This window comes from Chiloscyllium plagiosum, unplaced genomic scaffold, assembly GCF_037043375.1.
Source record: "Chiloscyllium plagiosum isolate Xiang-an unplaced genomic scaffold, Cpla_swu_hap1 HiC_scaffold_12, whole genome shotgun sequence".
NCBI classification, from domain to species: domain Eukaryota; kingdom Metazoa; phylum Chordata; class Chondrichthyes; order Orectolobiformes; family Hemiscylliidae; genus Chiloscyllium; species Chiloscyllium plagiosum.
This window is the reverse complement of record NW_028270150.1, coordinates 100,723,475-100,744,721: the sequence shown is the minus strand read 5'-3', so window position 1 is coordinate 100,744,721 and position 21,247 is coordinate 100,723,475. Positions and strand designations below refer to the sequence as shown.

Here is a 21,247-nt window from a genome sequence, read left to right as displayed (position 1 = left end):
AGGAAAAGGTGGGGGGTGGGGCCAGTGTAGCTGCGGGAAGATGGACTGTTCCACATATCCTACGAAGAGGCAGGCATAGCTGGGGCCCATGCGGGTGCCCATGGCTACTCCTTTGATTTGGAGGAAGTGGGAGGATTGGAAAGAGAAGTTGTTCAGAGTGAGGACCAGTTCAGTCAGTCGAAGGAGGGTGTCAGTGGAAGGGTACTGGTTGGGTTGGCGGGAAAGGAAGAAGCGGAGGGCTTTGAGTCCTTTGTGATGGGGGATGGAGGTGTACAGGGACCGAATGTCCATGGTGAAGATAAGGCGTTGGGGACCGGGGAAGCGAAAATCATGGAGGAAGAGGAGGGCGTGGGTGTTGTCCTGAATGTAGGTGGGGAGTTCTTGGACTAAGGGGGACAGGATCGTGTTGAGGTATGCGGAAATGAGTTCGGTAGGGCAGGAGCAGGCGGAGACAATGGGTCGGCCGGGGCAGTCAGGTTTGTGGATTTTGGGCAGGAGGTAGAAATGGGCGGTGCAGGGTTGTGGGACTATGAGGTTGGAGGTGGTGGATGGGAGATTCCCGGAGGTGATGAGGTTATGGATGGTCTGGGAGATGATGGTTTGGTGGTGGGAGGTGGGGTCATGGTCAAGGGGGCAGTAGGAGGAGGTGTCCGCGACCTTTCTACCCGCAGGTCACATGCTATGATCATTTCACGATCATGTCCCTTATAGGTATGGTGCAACCTGACTGAAACCAGCATTTTCTCTGAATTGTGCTGACACCGTTCCCTGCATTGACTTCAGGTTTCAAAAGTCGCTGCTGCACATAAATCTCGGAGATCCACACAGAAAATAAGAAAGCTAGGGAGAATGTGGGCTGAGACATAAAACAACAGTTAAGGTGTTTAAGTTAACTTCTCCAATGAAGGCAATAAGTGTAACATTTCATCAAATCTAGTGACAGTTGTTTGGCCAGGTTTAATTGCTCACTGCTGAATAGATCCAGGGTCCAGCTCTAGAATGTATATTAAATTGGCAGAAGGCACATTGATATGGGAGGACAGGCACCTAATGAGATGGACGAGAATGAAATGAAATGCAGTGCACAGCTAGATTAAACTAACATGGATACCTCATTACTGGAAGCATTGACGTTACCTGTGATGAAAGGTACAGAAGGGAGCCAATCTCAACTGGTTTCTGAAACAAGATATCATCGACAGCGATTGCATGAGGTCGCGAATTTCTGAAAATAAACAAAAATTTGCAAATTGGAAATGCAGGACATCAGCAATGATGCATTCAATTTTCCTCACCCTAGCTTCTCCACTGCCACATATCTGTCAAGGACAAAAGTTATCCCAATGCCTCGATCAAGATCACTGCTCTTGGAGAAATACATGTGTGATGCCACTGAAGCTGCAAGCTGAAACATCAGACTTCGAGGCGGCTGCCTTTGTTATCCTGGCACCAGTAGACAGCCTTTTCCACGTAGCATTGTATGTTTGCTTGCATGTCGATGGGCTTACATAACCCAAGGAGTGAACTATGTGCATAACGACCTTTTTTTGGGTGGTATTGTGGCTCAGTGGTTAGCACTCCTGCCTCAGTGCCAGGGACCTGGGTTTGATTCCAGCCTCAGATGACTAAGTATGTGGAGTTGCACATTCTCTGCATATGGTTCTGCCAGATGCTCCAGTTTCCTCGCAGTCCAAAGATGTGCAAAGTTAGGTAGATTGGCCATGCTAAATTGTCTGCAAGGTCTACCTTGGGTGAAGGTGCTAAATTGGAGGAAGGTGAACTACAACAATATTAGGCAGGACGTGGAGAAGTTTGACTGATGGCGGCTGTTTGAGGGTAAATCTACATCAGACATGTGGGAGTATTTCAAATGGCAGTTGATAAGAGTTCAGGAGCAGCACATTGCTGCGAGAATGAAGGACAGATATGGCAAGTTACGTGATCCTTGGATGGCCAGGAATGTTATGACCTTGGTCAAAAAGAAAAAGGAAGCATACGTAAGGTGTCGGGCAAAGGGAACTTACAAAGCCTTTGAAGTTTACAAGGAAAGTAGGAAGGAACTTAAACAAGGAATTAGAAGGGCTAAAAGGGGTAATGAAAAGTTGTTAGCAAACAAGATGAAGGAGAATCCCAAGGCTTTTTATATATGTATAAAAAGCAAGAGGGTAGCCAGGGAAAGGGTTGGCCCACTCAAGGACAAAGAAGGGAATCTATGTGTGGAGCCAGCAGTGAGTGAGATCCGAAACAAACACTTTGTGTTGGTACTCACCAAAGAGAAGGAATCAGTGAAGGATCAGGAAAGGGAACGGCGAATTTCTAAGCCAAGTTGCGAATAATAAGAAAGAGATATTGTGCATCTTAAAAAGTATTAAGGCAGATAAGTCCCCGGGTCCTGATGGGATCTATCCCAGAATATTGAGGGAGGCAAGAGAAACATTGCTGGAGCATTGACAGACATCTTTGTATCCTCTTTAGCCAGAGGTCCCAGAGGACTTGAAAATGGTCAATGTTATCTCACTGTTTAAGCAGGGTGGCAGGGATTGTCCGGGAAATTACAGGCCTGTGAGCCTTATGTCAGTGGTAGGGAAATGATTGGAAACAATTCTCAGGGACAAGATCTATACGCGTTTAGAAGCAAACGGACTGATTAGTGATAGGCAGCAGGTTTTGTGCAGGGGCAGGTAGTGTCTCACTAACTTGATTGAGACTTTTGAGGAGGTGACAAAGATGACTGATGAGGAAAAAGCAGTTGATGTTGTCTACATGGACTTCAGTAAAGCCTTTGGCAAGGTGTCTCATTGTAGACTGGTACGAAAGGTAAAGTCACATGGCATTGGGGTTCACTGGCAAGATGGTTACAAAACTGGCTTAGTCATAGGAGACAGAGGGTAGTGATGGAAAGATGTTTTTTGGAATGGAGGGTTGTGACTAGTGGCGATCCACAGGGATCAGTGCTGAGACCTCTGCTGTTTGTGATCTACATAAATGATTTGGAGAAAAGTGTGACTAGTCTAATTAGTAAGTTTGTGGATGATACAAAGATTGATGGAGTTGCGGATACTGACGAGGATTATCAGAAGATACAGCAGGATGTAGAACCGTTAGAGGCATGGGCAGAAAAATGGCAGATGGAGTTTAATCCGAACAAATGTGTGGTGATGCATTTTGGAAGGTCAAATACAGGTGGAAATTACACAGTGAATGGCAAAACCAATAGGTGTATTGATACGCAGAGGTATCTGGGTGTACAGGTCCACAGATCACTGAAGGTGGCAGCGCAGGTAGATAAGGTCGTTAAAAAAAGCCTATGGCATGCTTGTTTTCATTGGAAGGGGCACGGAGTATAAGGATAGGCAAGTTATGCTGCATTTTTATAGAACTTTAGTTAGGCCACACTTGGAATATTGCGTACAGTTCTGGTCACCACACTACCAGAAGGTTATGAATGCTTTAGAGAGGCTACAGAAAAGGTTTACCAGGATGTTGCTATGATTTTAGGGGATTTTAGCTATGAAGAAACATTGGATAGACTGGTTTGTTTTCACTGGAAAGCAGGAGGTTGAGGGGCAACCTAATAGAAGTTTATAAGATCGTGGATGGCATGGATAGAGTGGAAAATATGAGGCTTTTTCCTCAGAGTGGAGGGGTCAATTACTAGAGGACACAGGTTCAAGGTGCAGGTGGAGTTTGAAAGAGATGTGCGAGGCAAGCTTTTCACTCAAAGGGTGGTGAGAGCCTGGAACGCGCTGCCAGAGGAGATGGTGGAAGCAGACACAATAGCAGCATTCAAGAAGCATCTGGACAAATACAGAATAGGATGAGAATAGAGAAATATGGATCCCGTAAGTGAAGACAGTTTTGGTATGGAAGGGCAAAATGTGTCGGCGCAGGCTTGGAGGGCCAAATGACCTGTTCCTGTGCTGTATTGTTCTTTGTTCATGAATGTGCAGACTAGGTGGATTAGCCATGGTCCACGCAGGATTACGGAGATAGTGTAGGTGACTGGGTCTGGGTGCCACCTACCTTTGGAGGATCACCGCTGACTCAACCTCCTTCCACACTAGAGGTTCTATGAAAGACTACTGACAGTACAGGACCATAATTAAATGCATGGATGGAAACAAATGAGACAATCCTGAAAAATCTATATCATTGACTATTTGATTATTTCATGAATGCTAAAAAGCAGGGTTTTGGAAAAACAGCAAATAAAATCGGAAAAAAGGAACATATATAGTATCAATAATAGAAGGGAGAAACTGCTAAAGTCTATAGTACATCAGAGTAAAAGAAAAAGTGCGATGAACCCCCAACACTTTCAATTCAAGTATGCACAAAATACAAGGCTCTTACCCATAGACACAAGCATTTGCCCAGGCCAACTCAAAAGCTTTCCTCATCAGAAACCCACCAAAGATTTTGTTGAAAATATTACGTTCCTAATTTTTTAAGAAGAAAGATAAATTAGAATACAGTTCACCGAGATGGTACATGAATATTTCTCTTCGATCTTATAACTTTAATAACCAAGCAATTCAATGTAAAGGACACACTTCCATTTTTCATTGAGCAGAAAGGAAATTTAATCAAAACCAATTTTGATGACTTAAATGGTGTTTTAAAAGTGGATAAGATAATAGACTTCTGCACAAGACCTTGAGGCAAACACACTGAAGATCTAGTCCTTCCAGAATACTGCCATGACATGGTACAAGAAGTTATTTTGTTATCGATGGGTACTGCGGGATTGCATCTCCAGGCAAAAAAATTCAGAAAAATCTGCAGGTGGTCTTCCACAAACAATGAAAAGGTTCTTTAATTTGTTCTTGGAGTAGGTAAAACAATTTGCATGATTATGGTGAAAGGGCAGGGAGGAGGACTGGCTGTCAGGGAAAGCCTGCATGAGCTCAACAAGCCAAAAGCCAAACATATTAATTTTAGATGCTGTTCAGCTCTTTCAGCCCACTCCACCATTTGGTCAAATCATGGCTGATCTGTTTATGGGCTCATCCCCATTTGCCTTCTAACCCCCAACCATCCTCGTATCCTTTGACTCCCTTGTTAGTTAAAAATTTATCCATCTACACCTTAAAAACATTCAATGACCCTAACTTCAGTGCTCTCCACAAAACAAAATGCCACAGACTCACAATCCTCATCAGTATTTCTTCTTATCTCCATTGTTCATCTCCAATTTATAAATGGTGTCTTTTGTTCTTGTCTCTCTCTCTCTCTCTCTCTCTCTCTCAAGGAGAAACATGCTTTCAATATTCACCATGTCAAGACCCATTGGGATCAAACTCCAATAGATACAGGACCAGTTTGTCCTCATAATATAGCCCCACATTCCAGAATCAACTGCATAAAATTTCTCTGATTTGTTTCTCGTGCAATTCTGTTCTTTCTTTAGCAAAAACGCTCAGCAGAGTTAACGTTTTGGGTTGAGTGACCATTCCTCAGAACATTAGATTAAATTAGATTCCCTACAGTGTGGAAACAGGCCCTTCGGCCCAACCAGTCCACAGTCCCTTGAATGATGCACCTAGCACTATGGGCAACTTAGCATGGCCAATTACCTGACCTGCACATCTTTGGACTGTGGGAGGAAACCGGAGCACCCGGAGGAAACCCACGCAGACATGGGGAGAACGCGCAAACTCCACACAGACAGACACCCAAGGCTGGAATCGAACCCAGGAACCTGGTGCTGTGAGGCAGCACTGCTCCACCATGAGCTACCATGCAACTGAAACATTAACTCTTGATTTCTCAGATGCTGCCAAACCCAATGAACTTTTCCAGCAATTTCTGTTTTAGTTTCTGATTTACAGCATCTGCAGTTCTTTCGGTTTTTATTTTGTGCTTTTTCTTTTTTGGGCTGTGAAATGTTTTGAAATATCCCAAGGATTATAAAAAGTAATATAAATACATCCTTCTTTCCTAATACTTACATTTTTTTTTACAGATGTTATACTAACACTGACTGCCCTATAGAGAAGCAACAAGGTAGGTGCCAAACATAAAAGATGATCTCAGAAAAAAAGCATGATAATCCAGCAAGCGGCAAGTTAAAGAGAATTCTTATTTAGACCTGCAAGAAATGTCTTAGATTATGTGTGAATTTTATTTTAAATAAAGCCAAATTTTAGGACAAGAGAATAGGAGTTAAATTTGAAGAAAATATTTCAAACAATTTCTAAACCAAATGTGCAATAAAATTCTGAACAACTTCTCCAAGTGATACAGGCAATGACAGAAGGGAATTCAATACCAGACCAGGAGCTATAACAGAACTGACACAGGATAGAAAGCTTTGTTGAGGCAATGATCGGGACTCCTAAAATCTCTTCCTAGCTTTTTGCCATTTGGAAAGTAACTTGTTCTTTCCTTTAAGGTCTGAAATGGATAACCTCAAATTTACTTTTATTTTCACACTTTTTTGAAACCCTTTTCCCACAATTCTGCCTATTCCTTAAGCCATTCAATATTTCTTTACAACATTAAACTTCCTTACACGCAAATTTGGACATGTGATAATAAGTCCTCAAATACCTTCAGCTGAAGACCATTGCCATTACTAAATAAGATAATTGTCAGCTACTGGAACACTTAATTTTTACATCTGTGTATGCTATCACTTGAGTTTTTGTGGGAAAGAGATACAAAGAGCATGTGAAGAATTGACTTGTATCACACTGGATCTAAGTTTACTAGGCTTTGATAGTCAATCAATCAATCAGTACCTGTTAACACACCCACTGGTTGATTCAAAAACTAGTTCTGAAAGTGCAGAGTGCCACATGTACTGACTCGCAACAGAGACCTTTATAGTCCTACAATTTTCTACTCCATGGGAACTTGTTCTGGAATCTGTTAAAAGTTTTAATGTCTTTATTCTTGCCAGAATATGCAAATTAAACACCACCATGACCCCAGGCCTGTTCACTTCAGACATAGCTTTAAAAACCCTAGACTTGCTGCTTAGAAGAAAGCTTGACCTTAAAGAATGGTGTCAAGATCAACTTGAGAGGCGCACCTTTTAAAGCATGTTTACTTTATCTTGCAAAGCATCTTCGTTGCTGACTGGCATCCCTAAAGTCTCCTAATCCCACACGGAGATCCACAGGGTTCCATAATCCCTCAACTAAATTCCCAGTATTTCCCAACCCTTGGAGATTCCTCCTGGAGTCTTTGATCTCTGAGCAATGCCTTCGGATTAGCATAGCATTTTACAAGGAAGTTACCTGAGCTGAAGAGTTTCAGTGATGAAAGAGAGACTGCTCAGACTGTAGTTTGTTTTCCTTACAGCAGAGGAGATTGATTGAGATGTATAAAATTATGAGGTATAGGGTAGACAGGAAGAAATGTTTCCCCTTGGTGGAGGGATCATTGACTAGGGAAATAGATTTGAGGTAAGGGGTCAGATGAGATGAGAGGAAAAACCTTTCCACCCAGAGCATGATGGGTATCTGGAACTCAGTCCCTATAAAGGATGGTGGACGCAGAAACCCATAACATTTAAGAGGCATACAAAGCTATGGAGCCAAGTGCTGGAAAATGGGATTAAAATAGTTAAGTGGTTATACCTGACTCGTAGGGATGTGATGAGCTGATGTGCTTTTTTCTGTATTGTAGGTCTCTATGTCATTTGCTGAATAATCCCAAGTGTGCTAAAATTACATTAACAACCAATATAAGATTATTGACTGCACTTGCAATGCAACTTGCTTATGTTGCCTTGTCACAATACATGTTCAAATACAGGGACATGTCACCTGCAACATAAGGTATGTGTCCAGGCATTGCATTTTGTTTTTAAACTGAGCGAAAGCACAGAGAACATTAGCTTCTTGCTGCTCTCTCCATATTAATGCTTCATACAATTACAGATGATTTATCAACCAACCAAACATTCTTCTCACGTAGTATAAATTGTGCTCACTTTGAAACTTGGCATTAGTGCATTTGTCCTGAAGAGTGCAAAGTGAAAGATTTCGACAGAAGACTGCTTTCTTCAGCAACAGGTTCATTCTAAATTTTAGATTTTATCTGTCAAGTAATTTTATGTAAGAAGGCTAAAGTGTCAGTTTCCATTTTCATTCCCAATTAAATGAAAAGTAAAGACAGGAACCTGTATCTGAAGAGATAAATACCAGGTAAATACTGGGACTACAAAGCAGATCAGAAGCTGCGTATCCTGCAGTGAGTAACTCACCGCCTGACTCCTCAAAACCAGTTCACAGGCTTAAGGCCAAGATGGAATTATCCCCAGATGCCTGGAAGAGTGCAGCCCAAACAGCATTCAAGAAGCTTGACACCATCTAGGATAAAGCAGTCCAGCTGACTGTCACCACATCCATCACTCCTTCCATCACTGACACTCAGTAGCACTAGTGTGTACCAGCTGTAAGGTTCACTGCAGAAATTCACTAAGGCTCCTTAGACAATAGCTTCCAAACCACCATTCTCCCACACCTAGAAGGACAAAGGCAGCAGATCGACAGAAACACCACCACCTGCAAGCTTCCCATCAAGCCACATACCATCCTGACTTGGAAATACATTGCTGTTCCTTCAATGTCACCAGGTCAAAATCCTGGCACTCCCATCTAACAGCATTGTGAGTGCACCAACACAAAGAATGTACTGGATCAAAGCAGCTCACCATCAGCCTCTCAAGGGCAATAGTGAATGGGGAATAAACCTCAGCTTTACCAGTGACAACCATATCCCACAAAGTCTAATTTACTTTGTTTTCTTTAAATCAATTTTTACAAGAAAGAAAGTTCAACAGAGGCAGAAACAGACTTTCTTGTTCAGTGCCATCAATGATCTCTGATGTAGCAACTGAGATAAGTAGCAACAAGTTAATGGTGCCCGTTGCTGTTACTCCATTACCTCTGAGAACATTAATAAGGAATGAGGCGCTATATTTTTGGATTTTGCACTATCCCATCTGATTGGGCTTCATCTACGATTCCGTATACATCTGAATGTCTCACTTTCTGGAGTGACTCACTGATAAAACCTGGTTTAAAAGTAGAATTCTAACAGAACCCGTGTTCAGTTTCTTGAGTGTTGTTGAAGCTGCATTCATCCAGACAAGTCAGTATTCCATCAATGTCTTGACTTGTAACCTGTAGATCATCAACAGGGAGTGAGTTACCACAGAATTTCGAGCCTCAAAACCTAATAGCTGCAGGGTCAAATGCAGGTGAATTCCAGAAAACCCAGAAAGATTAGTTGAGGAAAAATTGTGTTTAAATATCTTGAGATTTACTGAAGTGGTAACAGAATGTTAATATGGTGTGCATGGATTTTGAAACAGTGTCTGATACTGTGCTGCATAACAGATTTGTGAGCAAAGTTGGAGCTAATGCAGTAAAGGGGACAAGAAATTGGCTGAGTGACAGGAAATGGAGACAATGGTATTGCTAGTGCTTCCAAACAAACCTGTTGGCCTATAACCTACTGTTGTGTGATTTTTAACTAAGGAAATGGAGATTAATAGTAATGGCTGGAGTAATTTTTCAGGCTGGAGTTGGGTAGTTCCCTATGGCTCAGTGCTTTTTTTGATTATACTAATGGCCGCTATAAGAATTGTCCAATCTCTTCACGAGGTCAAAATGTCAATTTTTTTTCTCAGTTAGGGGGTCAGTGTGCAAATTTCAGAATGAGAAATAAATAAAAATTACCATTAAAACGTACTAAGCTAACAGTACTAAGCTAAGCAAAGCCAACAGTGAGGCCAAGCAAAAGACCAAATCCTAATCACCAGGGAAGGGGATTGGAGATTACAACCAAGTTAAGGTGTTGGATTTAACTAACAATAACCATGTATTCACCCCAGTGAGGAATTTCCAAGCTGACCTCTATGGAATTCACACAAAAATGGGGATCAGGAACGGGTTGTTATTCAGCCTGAGTTTTTCTCCTCTTCGGTCTGCTTTATAGATAGGTTTTAGAAGAGGGAGGTGATGGTGGTGTTCATTGTGGAGAGAACTCTGAGACTGAAGTACACACATAAACCCTGTTTCCTATCTTCCTCCCTCTCCCACCCTCAATCACAGTTCTGCAGCCTTGGTATCCCGCTCTGCTATTTGAATGCAGTTCTTCAGAGGACCAGCACCTGCGCAGGAAGAAAGCTGCCTTGAGCCTCTCACTAGAGCAGCTCCTTGCACAATCCTGTATCCTCTGTATTTGGAACATGTGTAGAGAGCTGGATAGGACCCACTCGGCAGCATGATACGCCTGTGGACAGGCCTGTCCAAGACTTTGGTGCAATTTCAAAGTCTGCAGATGATCTGAAACTTGGTGGCATTGTGAATTGTGAAGACTATAGTATCAAATGTGAAAAGAAAATTGACAAGTTGTCTGAATGGATGGGACAGGTGACAGAGGAGGTTCAATGCAGAGAAATGTGAAGTGAACCATTTTGGTATGAAGGACATGGAGAGACAATATAAAACAAAGGGGACAATTCTAAAGAAGGTGCAGGATCAGAGGGAGTTGGGGTATAAGGCAGCAGGATAGAGCAGTTAATCAATATTCTAGGTTTCATTATCAGGGCCTGGAGTGCAAGAGTAAGGAGGGTATCTTGAACCTGGGCAAGACACTAGTTTGGCCTCACCTATAATGTCACATCCAGTTCTGGGCCCCACACTTTATTGAAGGATGTGAAGACATTGGAGAATACAGTAAAGATTCCTGAGAAGGTTGCAGGGATGAGGAATTTCATTTAAAAGGTACAAGGATGTAAAGATCTGAAAAAGTGAATACTTAAGACTGCCTTAAGCATTATCTATTATTAAGGCATATGGACTTGAGGAGAACAGCTTAGGTTCTTGAAGGAGTAAGACCCACATCCAGATCCTCATCAGTCTCTGCAATAATGTCTATCATATTAACATAATTTGTGTTTTGTTGAAAATATACAATAAATTACATCTAGTTTAAGACAGAATGCTCTTCTTGTTAGACAAACATTAGGAGCATTAGTTCTCTAATACATTCTCTATTTTAAGCCAAACTTTAAAAAATTCAGAGTTAACTTGTCAACTGTGGGAAAAGATTTGCTAATCCATGATAGGCCCACAAAAGCAAATTGGCCAAATTGTACCAGGACACCCAGAATTCCTGAGCAGCTCACAAACTGGGTCAGACAGCACGCAGACAATGAAATATGCTTAAAGCTCCCATGGACATGACAGTGATCTCAAAGCCCTAAGGACAGTTTCACAACCCAGCAATATCAAAGCCACACAAAGAGCAGGACAGACAGAGAGGCACCACAGGACAATGGAAGCACCTCACCACTCCAGAAAAGACTTTAACACCTACCTGTGAAGATGAATGAAACCATGATACTGTCAGGATGTTGCATTGTGTGAAGGAACAGGACATTCATCCAATAAACTGTTTTACCAATTAGCATCCTGACAACTAAATTACTCAATGTATAGAAACATTGTAGTTTCCCATTTCTTAATCAGTGTCATTGTGCAGCATTACTACAAAATTGGTCTCATCCTCAGCTCTGGGAGGAGAAATCTGATCTGTCTGTGCAGACTGTCTGTTCTGTGTCAGGTCCGAAACCTGTTGATCTTCCAGCTGAAGGAGTTGACCCTGACTGAGTGTTGCAGACTGGCAAATTCCAAGGTCCAGGACTACGTGTTGAGGGATGAGGGATGCACTGAAGCTTGGGGCAGCTGCCGCCAAGGCGCGGTGGGGAAAGACCACCATGTAACATCTGCCTGCCTAAGAAGAACAGGGGGCCCACACAGTCATTTGGGCTCTGCTGACGCCTCAGCTAATTATATGGACATATGATTGATAAACGTACCAGACCTGTATATAAAAATGATAAATTCTGATCTCTGTATGTAAATGTTTACGTATGTATGGCATGACCAACTGTACAGATCATCAAATTATTTTATGAATAAAGTATATTTTTGAAATTAAAAAATGTCAGTCTGGGTCAATTTCTCTTCCAGCGATATGGCTTGCAATAAACTGTCAATTTCACTTTGAGCTGTGTTTTGTGATCTCTAACCTATTGGGAAAATTTCTCCAACATCAACCATTCATCAACCTTATTTTTCCAACAGTATAAATCATTACTATCTCAGAAATTTGGCATTTTTGCATTTATCTCAACGTATGCAAGATGAAACTCTTCAGCAACGTTTCCAACTTTTCAATAATATTCAGGACCTGTACTACTAAGTTAATGTTCAGCATCTGCACCAGACCACAGGTAATCACTACTGGAACCCCTCTGGTTGCATCTGATCCATGCTAATCACAATCAGAGACTCACTGGATGCATCAGGCCCAAAGTAAAGATTTTAGATTTTAGATTACATTACAGTGTGGAAACAGGCCCTTCGGCCCAACAAGTCCACACCGACCCTCCGAAGAGCAACCCACCCAGACCCATTCCCCCACACCTACTCCTTCACCTAATACCACGGGCAATTTAGCATAGCCAATTCACCTGACCTGCACATCTTTGGACTGTGGGAGGAAACCGGAGCACGCGGAGGAAACCCACGCAGACACGGGGAGAATGTGCAAACTCCACACAGTCAGTCGCCTGAGTCGGGAATTGAACCCGGGTCTCTGGCGCTGTGAGGCAGCAGTGCTAACCACTGTGCCGCCCAACCAAAGATCCTTTACTTTGCAGTTTATATTATGAAAATCACTCACTGATCTGCCAAAACTAGTTCAAAAACACTTTGTTTCCGCATTGCCCTTAATGGCATTTTCATTTTTTTAGTTATTCATTCAGGAGATGTGAACATCACTGGTACCTATTAGCCTAACTGCCCTGCAATTGAGTGGTGTTATGAAGCCATTTCAGCATTCTGGAGGGCAATTAAGAATCAATCACATAACTGTGGATGTGGATCACATGTAGCCAGACCAGATAAGGATAGCAGATTTCCTTCTATAAAGGGTATTAATGAACCAAGTGGGTTTATATAAGGACCAACAGGGCTTACACAGTCTCTATTAAGATAGCTTTAATGCAGAAATTTCTTATTGAATTCAAATTTAACCATCTCCCAATGTGGCAGTGAAATCCATGCCTCAAAACATTAGAAGTTCATTATAATTTAAATGGAACAAGACTGCAGCAAATTACAGAACAGAGATTTGGGAGCCTCATCCATGAATCAAATAAACTAGCATCCAAGTTCAGCAGGTAATAGGGAAGCCAAATGGAATGCTGGCCCTTTCAAAGTGAATGGAGTATAAAAGTAGGAGTTTCACTAACATTATACTATCTCAGAGTAAGGTAGTCAGTCCAAATTGTCTGTGCCAATCAGACATTCTAATCTGACCTAGTTCCGATTTGGAGGAGCCGGTGTTGGACTGCGGTGGACAAAGTTAAAAATCACACAACACCAGGTTATGGTCCAACAGGTGAAGGAGCGTCGCTCCAAAAGCTAGTGCTTCCAAATAAACCTGTTAGACTATAACCTGGTGTTGTGTGACTTTTAACTTTGATCTAGTCCCGTTTGCCAACATTTGGCCCATATCCCTCTAAACCCATCCTATTCATGATATAGATTAGATTACTTACAGTGTGGGAACAGGCCCTTCGACCCAACAAGTCCACACCGACCTGACGAAGGGCAACCCACCCAGACCCATTCCCCTACATTTACCCCTTCACCTAACACTATGGGCAATTTAGCATGGCCAATTCACCTCACCTGCACATTTTTGGACTGTGGGAGGAAACTGGAATATCCGGAGGAAACCCACGCAGACACGGGGAGAACGTGCAAACTCCACACAGTCGCCTGAGACGGGAATTGAACCCGGGTCTCTGGCGCTGTAAGGCAGCAGTGCCACCGTGCCGCCCACAATAGAAAAAGTCATGCACCCATCCCGATGCCTTCTAAATGTTGTAACTATCCTAGCTTCTACCACCTCCGCTGGCAGCTTGTTCCATACACACACCACCCCTGTATGTGGAAGTTACACCATGGCTCCTTTTTAAATCTTTCCCTTCTCACCTTAAACCTCTAGTTCGGGACTCCCCCACCCCAGGGAAAAGACCTTGTCTATTCACTCTATCCATGCCCTTCATGATTTTATAAATCGCTCAGCCTCCAATGCTCCTTATTGGAGCTTATTCGGCCTCTCTCTACAACTCAAACCCTGGCAACATCCTTGTAAATCTTTTATGCACCCTCTCAAGTTTAACAAAATCCTCCCGACAAAAGACCAAGCAGAATTGTATGCAGTGTTCTAAAGGTGGTCCCACCAAAGTCATGTCCATGAATTTGTACATAAATTGCAGAGTTGGTGGGTGGGTGGGGGGGGGGCGCGGGTAAGAAAAGGGGGTAATGGAAACTGCTAATCTCTGTTGCACGCTGACATTGTCCACACCTGACTAGTCTGTGAACTGAGAATGAAAATTAATTATTCCTACTGCAACCTCATCAACAATGGCCCAACCATTCAGCATTCTCTTCTCATGTTATATAAATTGGTGTTCCTTTTCCCAAGAACCTCTCGTGTGTCAGTCCTGACAAGTGCGCAACAAAACCCTCTGACTTTGTATGCCCTTTTAGCAATATTTAGCTTTTGTAGACAAGGTCAGGAGTCACACGACACCAGGTTTATTTGAAATCACAAGCTTCTGGAATGCTGCTCCTTTGTCAGGTGGAGTGAAGAGAAGCACACCAGCACAGAATCTATTGGCAGCGAGATCAAAAGACCGTACAAATGGTGCGAGTGGTGTGTCGACAGGCTGCATAATAAGGCTCCGCTAGTGATCAAAAATATCAGACGGTGTGAATAAAGGGTCAACAGCTGAATAGCGAGTGAAAGGATGACCTATAATCCAATTAATTGAGGCAGACAGATAATTACAAAAAATTGAAAATAAGGTGACACTGGAAACAAACCAATTGGCTGGAATAACATGGTAGGTATAAGAGTCATATGCTGAGGATCTAACCAAAGTAATAAGTAATCCCAAACTGTATAAATTAATTAAGATAGAGAGATCATAACAAGTTATTGAGGTGATCATGTCAAAACAGGACAGTAGGAAGATTTTACAGATACAGAACAGTATGCTGGGGTTACATGTACCACCCAAGATCATGGTTGAGGCCACCTTCATGGGTACGGAACTTGGCTTTCAGTCTCTGCTCAGCGATTCTATGTTGTGTATCTCAAAATCTGCCTTGAAGGACGCTTAACTAAAGATCAGAGGCTGAATGTTCCTGATCGCTGAAGTGTTCCCTGACTGGGAGGGAACATTCCTGTCTGGCAATTTTTGTGTGATGTCTAATCATTCATTGCTGTAGTGACTGTGTGGTCTCATCAATATACCATGGCTTGGGGGCATCCTTGTATGCAGCGTATGAGGGAGACAGCATTGGCCGAGTCACATGGGTACCTGCCATGTATGTGGTGGGTGGTGTTCCCATGTGTGATCGTAGTATTCATGTCGATGATCTAGCATGTCTTGCAGAGGTTACCATGGCAGGGTTATGTGGTGTTGTGATCGCTATTCTCCTGAAGGTTGGAGAGTTTGCTGCAAATGACGATCAGTTTAAGGTTTGGCAGTTGTTGGAAGGCTAGAAGTGGAGGTGTTGAGATGATCTTGGTGAGATGTTTGTCATCGATTACATGTTGAAGGCTGCGAAGAACATGGCATAGTGTCTTCAGTCTGGGGAAGTACTTGATGAAGAAGGGTACTCTATCAGTCTTGTGCCATTTCTGTCTTCTGAGGAGATTGTTGAGGTTTTTTGCTGTGCCACATCGGAACTGGTGAGCAATGAGTTTTGCATCATATCCTGTTCTTATGAGGGCATCTTTCAACATCTTTAGGTGTCTGTCACATTCCTCCTTATCTCAGCAGATCCTGTGTGCATGCTGGGTTTGTCCATAGGGAATGGCTTAACATGTTTAGGATGGAAGCTAGAGAAGTGCAGCATCGTGAGGTTATCCATGAGCTTGTGGTAGAGTAAGTCCTAGATGGAGATGCATGTGTCCAAGAATGAGACTGATTATGAAGAATAGTCCATGGTAAGTCTGATTGTGGGATGAAACTTGCTGATAGTCTGTAGCATCACAACAATGGTATCTGTCGCATCTGGCTTTGAGACTCTGTATGAGAATCTCTCTGGCTATATCAAGGGCATCTTGAAACCCATTGCACAAGAAATGCCCAGCTTCTGTCGCAACACTACAGACTTCTTACAGAAACTCATCACCACGGAGCAGTGGAACTAAGACCATTGCTCATCACAGTGGATGTTTCGGCACTCTACACCAGCATCCCCCACAATGACGGCATCACTACAACAGCCTCAGTATTGAACACCAATAATTGCCCATTTCCAGACGCCATTCTACAACTCATCCACTTCATCCTAGAACAAAATGTTTTCACCTTTGACAACCAGCTCTTCAACCAGACACACGCCATGGGGACCAAATGTGCACTCCAATGTATCAACACTTTCATGCAAACGCTTGACTAAGGCTTATTTACTGCACTGGACCCCCAAAAAACATTGTACACTAGATACATTGATAACATTTTCTTCCTTAAACTCAGTGAGAGTCACAACGATATCAACAAGTTTCATCCCACCATCAGACTTATTGGGGACTACTCTGATAGCCAAGTTCCATACCCATGAAGGTGACCTCAACCATGATCTTGGGTTCATGTTGTGCTACACATAGTCCCACTACATTGTTCTGTATTTGTAAAATCTTCTTTACTGTCCTGTTTTTACACCATCACCTTGATAACTTGTCATGATCTCTCTACCTTAATTAGTTTGTACAGTTTTGGATTACATATTACTTTGGTCAGCCCTGACCAGACGTTTGACTGGTAGGTTGAGTCCATGGTTAAGAAAGCAAATGTAATGTTCATAGAGTCATAGAGATGTACAGCATGGAAACAGACCCTTCAGTCCAACCCATCTATGTCGACCAGATATCCCAACCCAATCTAGTCCCACCCGGCCCATATCCCTCCAAACCCTTCCTATGCATATACCCATCCAAATGCCTCTTAAATGTTGCAATTGTACCAGCCTCCACCACATCCTCTGGCAGCTCATTCCATACACATACCACCCTCTGCGTGAAAAAGTTGCCCCTAAGGTCTCTTTTATATTCTTCCCCTCTCACCCTAAATCTATGCCCTCTAATTCTGGACTCCCCCGCCCCAGGGAAAAGATTTTGCCTATTTATCCTATCCATGCCCCTCATAATTTTGTAAACCTCTATAAGGTCACCCCTCAGCCTCCGACGCTCCAGGGAAAATAGCCCCAGCCTGTTCAGCCTCTCCCTGAAGCTCAGATCCTCCAACCCTGGCAACATCCTTGTAAATCTTTTCTGAACCCTTTCAAGTTTCACAACATCTTTCCGATAGGAAGGAGACCAGAATTGCACGCAATATTCCAACAGTGGCCTAACCAATGTCCTGTACAGCTGCAACATGACCTCCCAACTCCTCTACTCAATACTCTGACCAATAAAGGAAAGCATACCAAACGCCTTCTTCACTATCCTATCTACCTGCGACTCCACTTTCAAGGAGCTATGAACCTGCACTCCAAGGTCTCTTTGTTCAGTAACACTCCCTAGGACCTTACCATTAAGTGTAGAAGTCCTGCTAAGATTTGCTTTCCCAAAATGCAGCACCTCGCATTTACCTGAATTAAACTCCATCTGCCACTTCTCAGCCCATTGGCCCATCTGGTCCAGATCCTGTTGTAATCTGAGGCAACCCTCTTCGCTGTCCACTACACCTCCAATTTTGGTGTCATCTGCAAACTTACTAACTGTACCTCTTATGCTCGCATCCAAATCATTTATGTAAAAGACAAAATGTAGAGGGCCCAGCACCGATCCTTGTGGCACTCCACTGGTCACAGACCTCCAGTCTGAAAAACAACCCTCCACCACCACCCTCTGTCTTCTACCTTTGAGCCAGTTCTGTATCCAAATGGCTAGTTCTCCCTGTATTCCATGAGATCTAACCTTGCTAATCAGTCTCCCATGGGGAACCTTGTTGAACGCCTTACTGAAGTCCATATAAATCACATCTACTGCTCTACCCTCATCAATCTTCTTTGTTACTTCATCAAAAAACTCAATCAAGTTTGTGAGACATGATTTCCCACACACAAAGCCATGTTGACTATCCTTAATCAGTCCTTGCCTTTCCAAATACATGTACATCCTGTTCCTCAGGATTCCCTCCAACAACTTGCCCACCACCGAGGTCAGGCTCACTGGTCTATAGTTCCCTGGCTTGTCCTTACCACCCTTCTTAAACAGTGGCACCAAGTTTGCCAACCTCCAGTCTTCCGACACCTCACCTGTGACTATCGATGATACAAATATCTCAGCAAGAGGCCCAGCTATCACTCCTCTAGCTTCCCACAGAGTTCTCGGGGAACTGGGGATTTATCCACCTTTAACCGTTTCAAAACATCCAGTACTTCCTCCTCTGTAATCTGGACATTTTGCAAGATATCACCATCTATTTCCCTATAGTCTATATCTTCTATATCCTTTTCCACATTAAATACTGATGCAAAATATTCATTTAGTATCTCCCCCATTTTCTGTGGCTCCACGCAAAGACCGTCTTGCTAATCTTTGAGGGGCCCTATTCGCTCCCTAGTTACCCTTTTGATCCTTAATATATTTATAAAACCCCTTTGGATTCTCCTTAATTCTATTTGCCAAACATTTATCTCAAGAGGGTTGAAACGTAAAAGCAGCGATGTGCTTCTGAGACTTTATAAAGCTCTGGTTAGGCCCCATTTAGAATACTGTGTCCACTTTTGGGCCCCACACCTCAGGAAGGACATACTGGCACTGGAGCATGTCCAGCGGATATTCACACGAATGATCCCTGCAATTGTAGGCCTAACATACGATGAATGGCTGAGGAACCTGGGATTATATTTATTGGAGTTTAAAAGGGGAGATCTAATAAAAACTTGCAAGGTAATGCATGGCTTAGAAAGGGTGGATGCTGGGAATTTGATTCTGTCAGTTGGGGATGTTAAGGCTGTTGGCCCAGCCTTAGAATTAGAGGGGGTCAATTTCTTCAGCCAGAGTGTGGTGGGCCTGTGGAATTCATTGCCACGGAGCACAGTGGAGGCCGGGACGTTAAATGTCTTCAAGGCAGAGACTGATAAATTCTTAATCTCACAAGGAATTAAGGGCTATGGGGACATTCGGGTAAGTGGCGATGAAATGCCCATCAGCCATGATTGAATGGCGGAGTGGGCTTGATGGGCCAAATGGCCTTATTTCAACTCCTATGTCTTATGGTCTTACCATCTTATTCCAGCCACTTGGTTTGTTTCCAGCATGACCTTACTTTTAATTTTTTGTAATTATCTCTCTGCCTCAATTAATTGGATTATAGGTCATCCCCACACTTGCTATTCAGCTGTTAACAATTTACTCCCACCATCTGACACTTTTGATCACTAGCAGAGCCTTATTATTCAGCCTGTCGACATACCATTTGTATGATCTTTTAATATGTCTGCCTAAAGGTAATGTGCCTGTGTGCTTCTTTTCACTCAACCTGATGAACTTGTGATTTCAAATAAACCCATTGGACTATAACAAGGAGATGCTTCCATAAATGTTGAAGTCGCGACTATTCCTTGTATTTTTGCGTCATGCATATCCCAAGGCACAAATAATTTCTTCCGCCAGAGAGACAGTAGTCCATGGAGATATGGCTGCAGTGCTGGTTTGTCACTTGGATGATTTCAGCTCGAATGCCATCAGTTCCCAGAAACTTTGGCCTTGCTGAGCTTGAACGTGATGATCTCACTGCCCAGCTTCTCCACAATAGGAAAAGTTTGAATGGTACTGAGAGCTTCTGCAGCGACATTGCTCATATACTCATCCAGATGTTTTTGTGTTGTGATTGTATACCCCTTCCACCACTTCCTCTGACAGATTGTCCCATACATGCACCACACGTTGTATGAAAAAGCTACCCTCAGGTCCTTTTTAAATCTTTCCCCTCTCACCTTAAACTTATGCCCTCTAGTTTTGAATTCTCCTACCCCAGAAAAAAATACTTTGGCTACCCACCCTATACATATCCCTCCTGATTTTATAAGGTCACCCTGCAGCCTCCGATGCTCCAGGGTAAAAAGCCACAGCCCATTCAGCCTCTTCCGATAGCTAAAACCCTTCAGTCCTGATAGTATCCTTGTAACTCTTGATAGCTGTAGCTTTTTAAATGGTTTTAACATATCAAAACAGGAATGAAGTTAAAAATGCATAAGATGTCATACCTGTGGATGACATATCTCTAGACTTTTAAGCTTTGTTTGGTCCATCCACACTGAATTCGCTGGTAATATCCGACTGCGGAAGCTTACAGTCCTAAAAAGATCAGTCACTGGTTAGTTGGCAATGAGCAGCAACCAAGAATTTCACTTATTTCGACTTGAGCAAACTACTTTCTGTTTCTATCTTCTTTCAATGACCAATCTCTATAACAGTTTGTGATGTTTTTAAAGTTAATGACACTTTAAATTCAGTATACTCATGGTGGATAAGGCTTTAGTGGAGGCTTATCTTAGGACATCTGAATCAAAGTCAAAGACTACATTAAACAAAATCACTGCACATTTAGCCTTGAACTAGCATTAGCTTTGACACTATGATTGAAGTTTTGAGAGTTGGACAGACCTGGGCTCGAATCCATGTGAGGTACATAATTAAGACTCCCTGTCAGTTTTAGCATAGTGTTAGAAAAATGACTTGGGATAACTTGACATGAGAAGAAAGTGAGGTCTACAGATGCTGGAGATCACAGTTGAGAGTGTATTGCTGGAAAAGCACAGCAGGTCAGGCAGCATCCGAGGAGCAGAAGAATCAATGTTTCGGGCCGGAGCCCTTCATTACCCTCCTGATGAAGGGCTCCAGCCCAAAACGTCGATTCTCCTGCTTCTCGGATGCTGCATAACTTGACATGAACTGAGAGCATCCAGGATTAGCTACTATACAGAGTATAGTAATGCTGTTCAAAACACTTCTGTTTTTCCTCAAATCAGTAGAACCTTGGATAATAAATAACCTTGTCATACTTTAGAAGTGTAAATATAATTTAGTTATGTGAGGTTACCATGCATGAAGTATAATGGAGAATGTGTGTGTCTCCAGTTGATGCACTGAGTGTTAGTGCAGTGGGTGTTGTGTAGAG

At 42.7% G+C, this 21,247-nt stretch overlaps 1 protein-coding gene across 4 annotated transcripts in view; it reads right to left on the bottom strand.

Annotated features, from left to right (window-relative positions):
• Positions 1-21,247, bottom strand: part of acot9.1 (acyl-CoA thioesterase 9, tandem duplicate 1) — a 78,124-nt gene that overhangs the window by 12,555 nt on the left and 44,322 nt on the right. For 3 of the 4 annotated variants that reach the window (XM_043700254.2, XM_043700255.2, XM_043700257.2), the window contains 4 exons: positions 20,334-20,424; positions 7,587-7,670; positions 4,354-4,439; positions 1,138-1,225 (listed from right to left, as the gene is read on the bottom strand). In XM_043700254.2, the coding sequence (XP_043556189.1) occupies positions 1,138-1,225; positions 4,354-4,439; positions 7,587-7,670; positions 20,334-20,424 (349 nt within the window). The remainder of the gene's footprint in view (positions 1-1,137; positions 1,226-4,353; positions 4,440-7,586; positions 7,671-20,333; positions 20,425-21,247) is intronic. The other variant, XM_043700256.2, reaches the window with a different exon arrangement.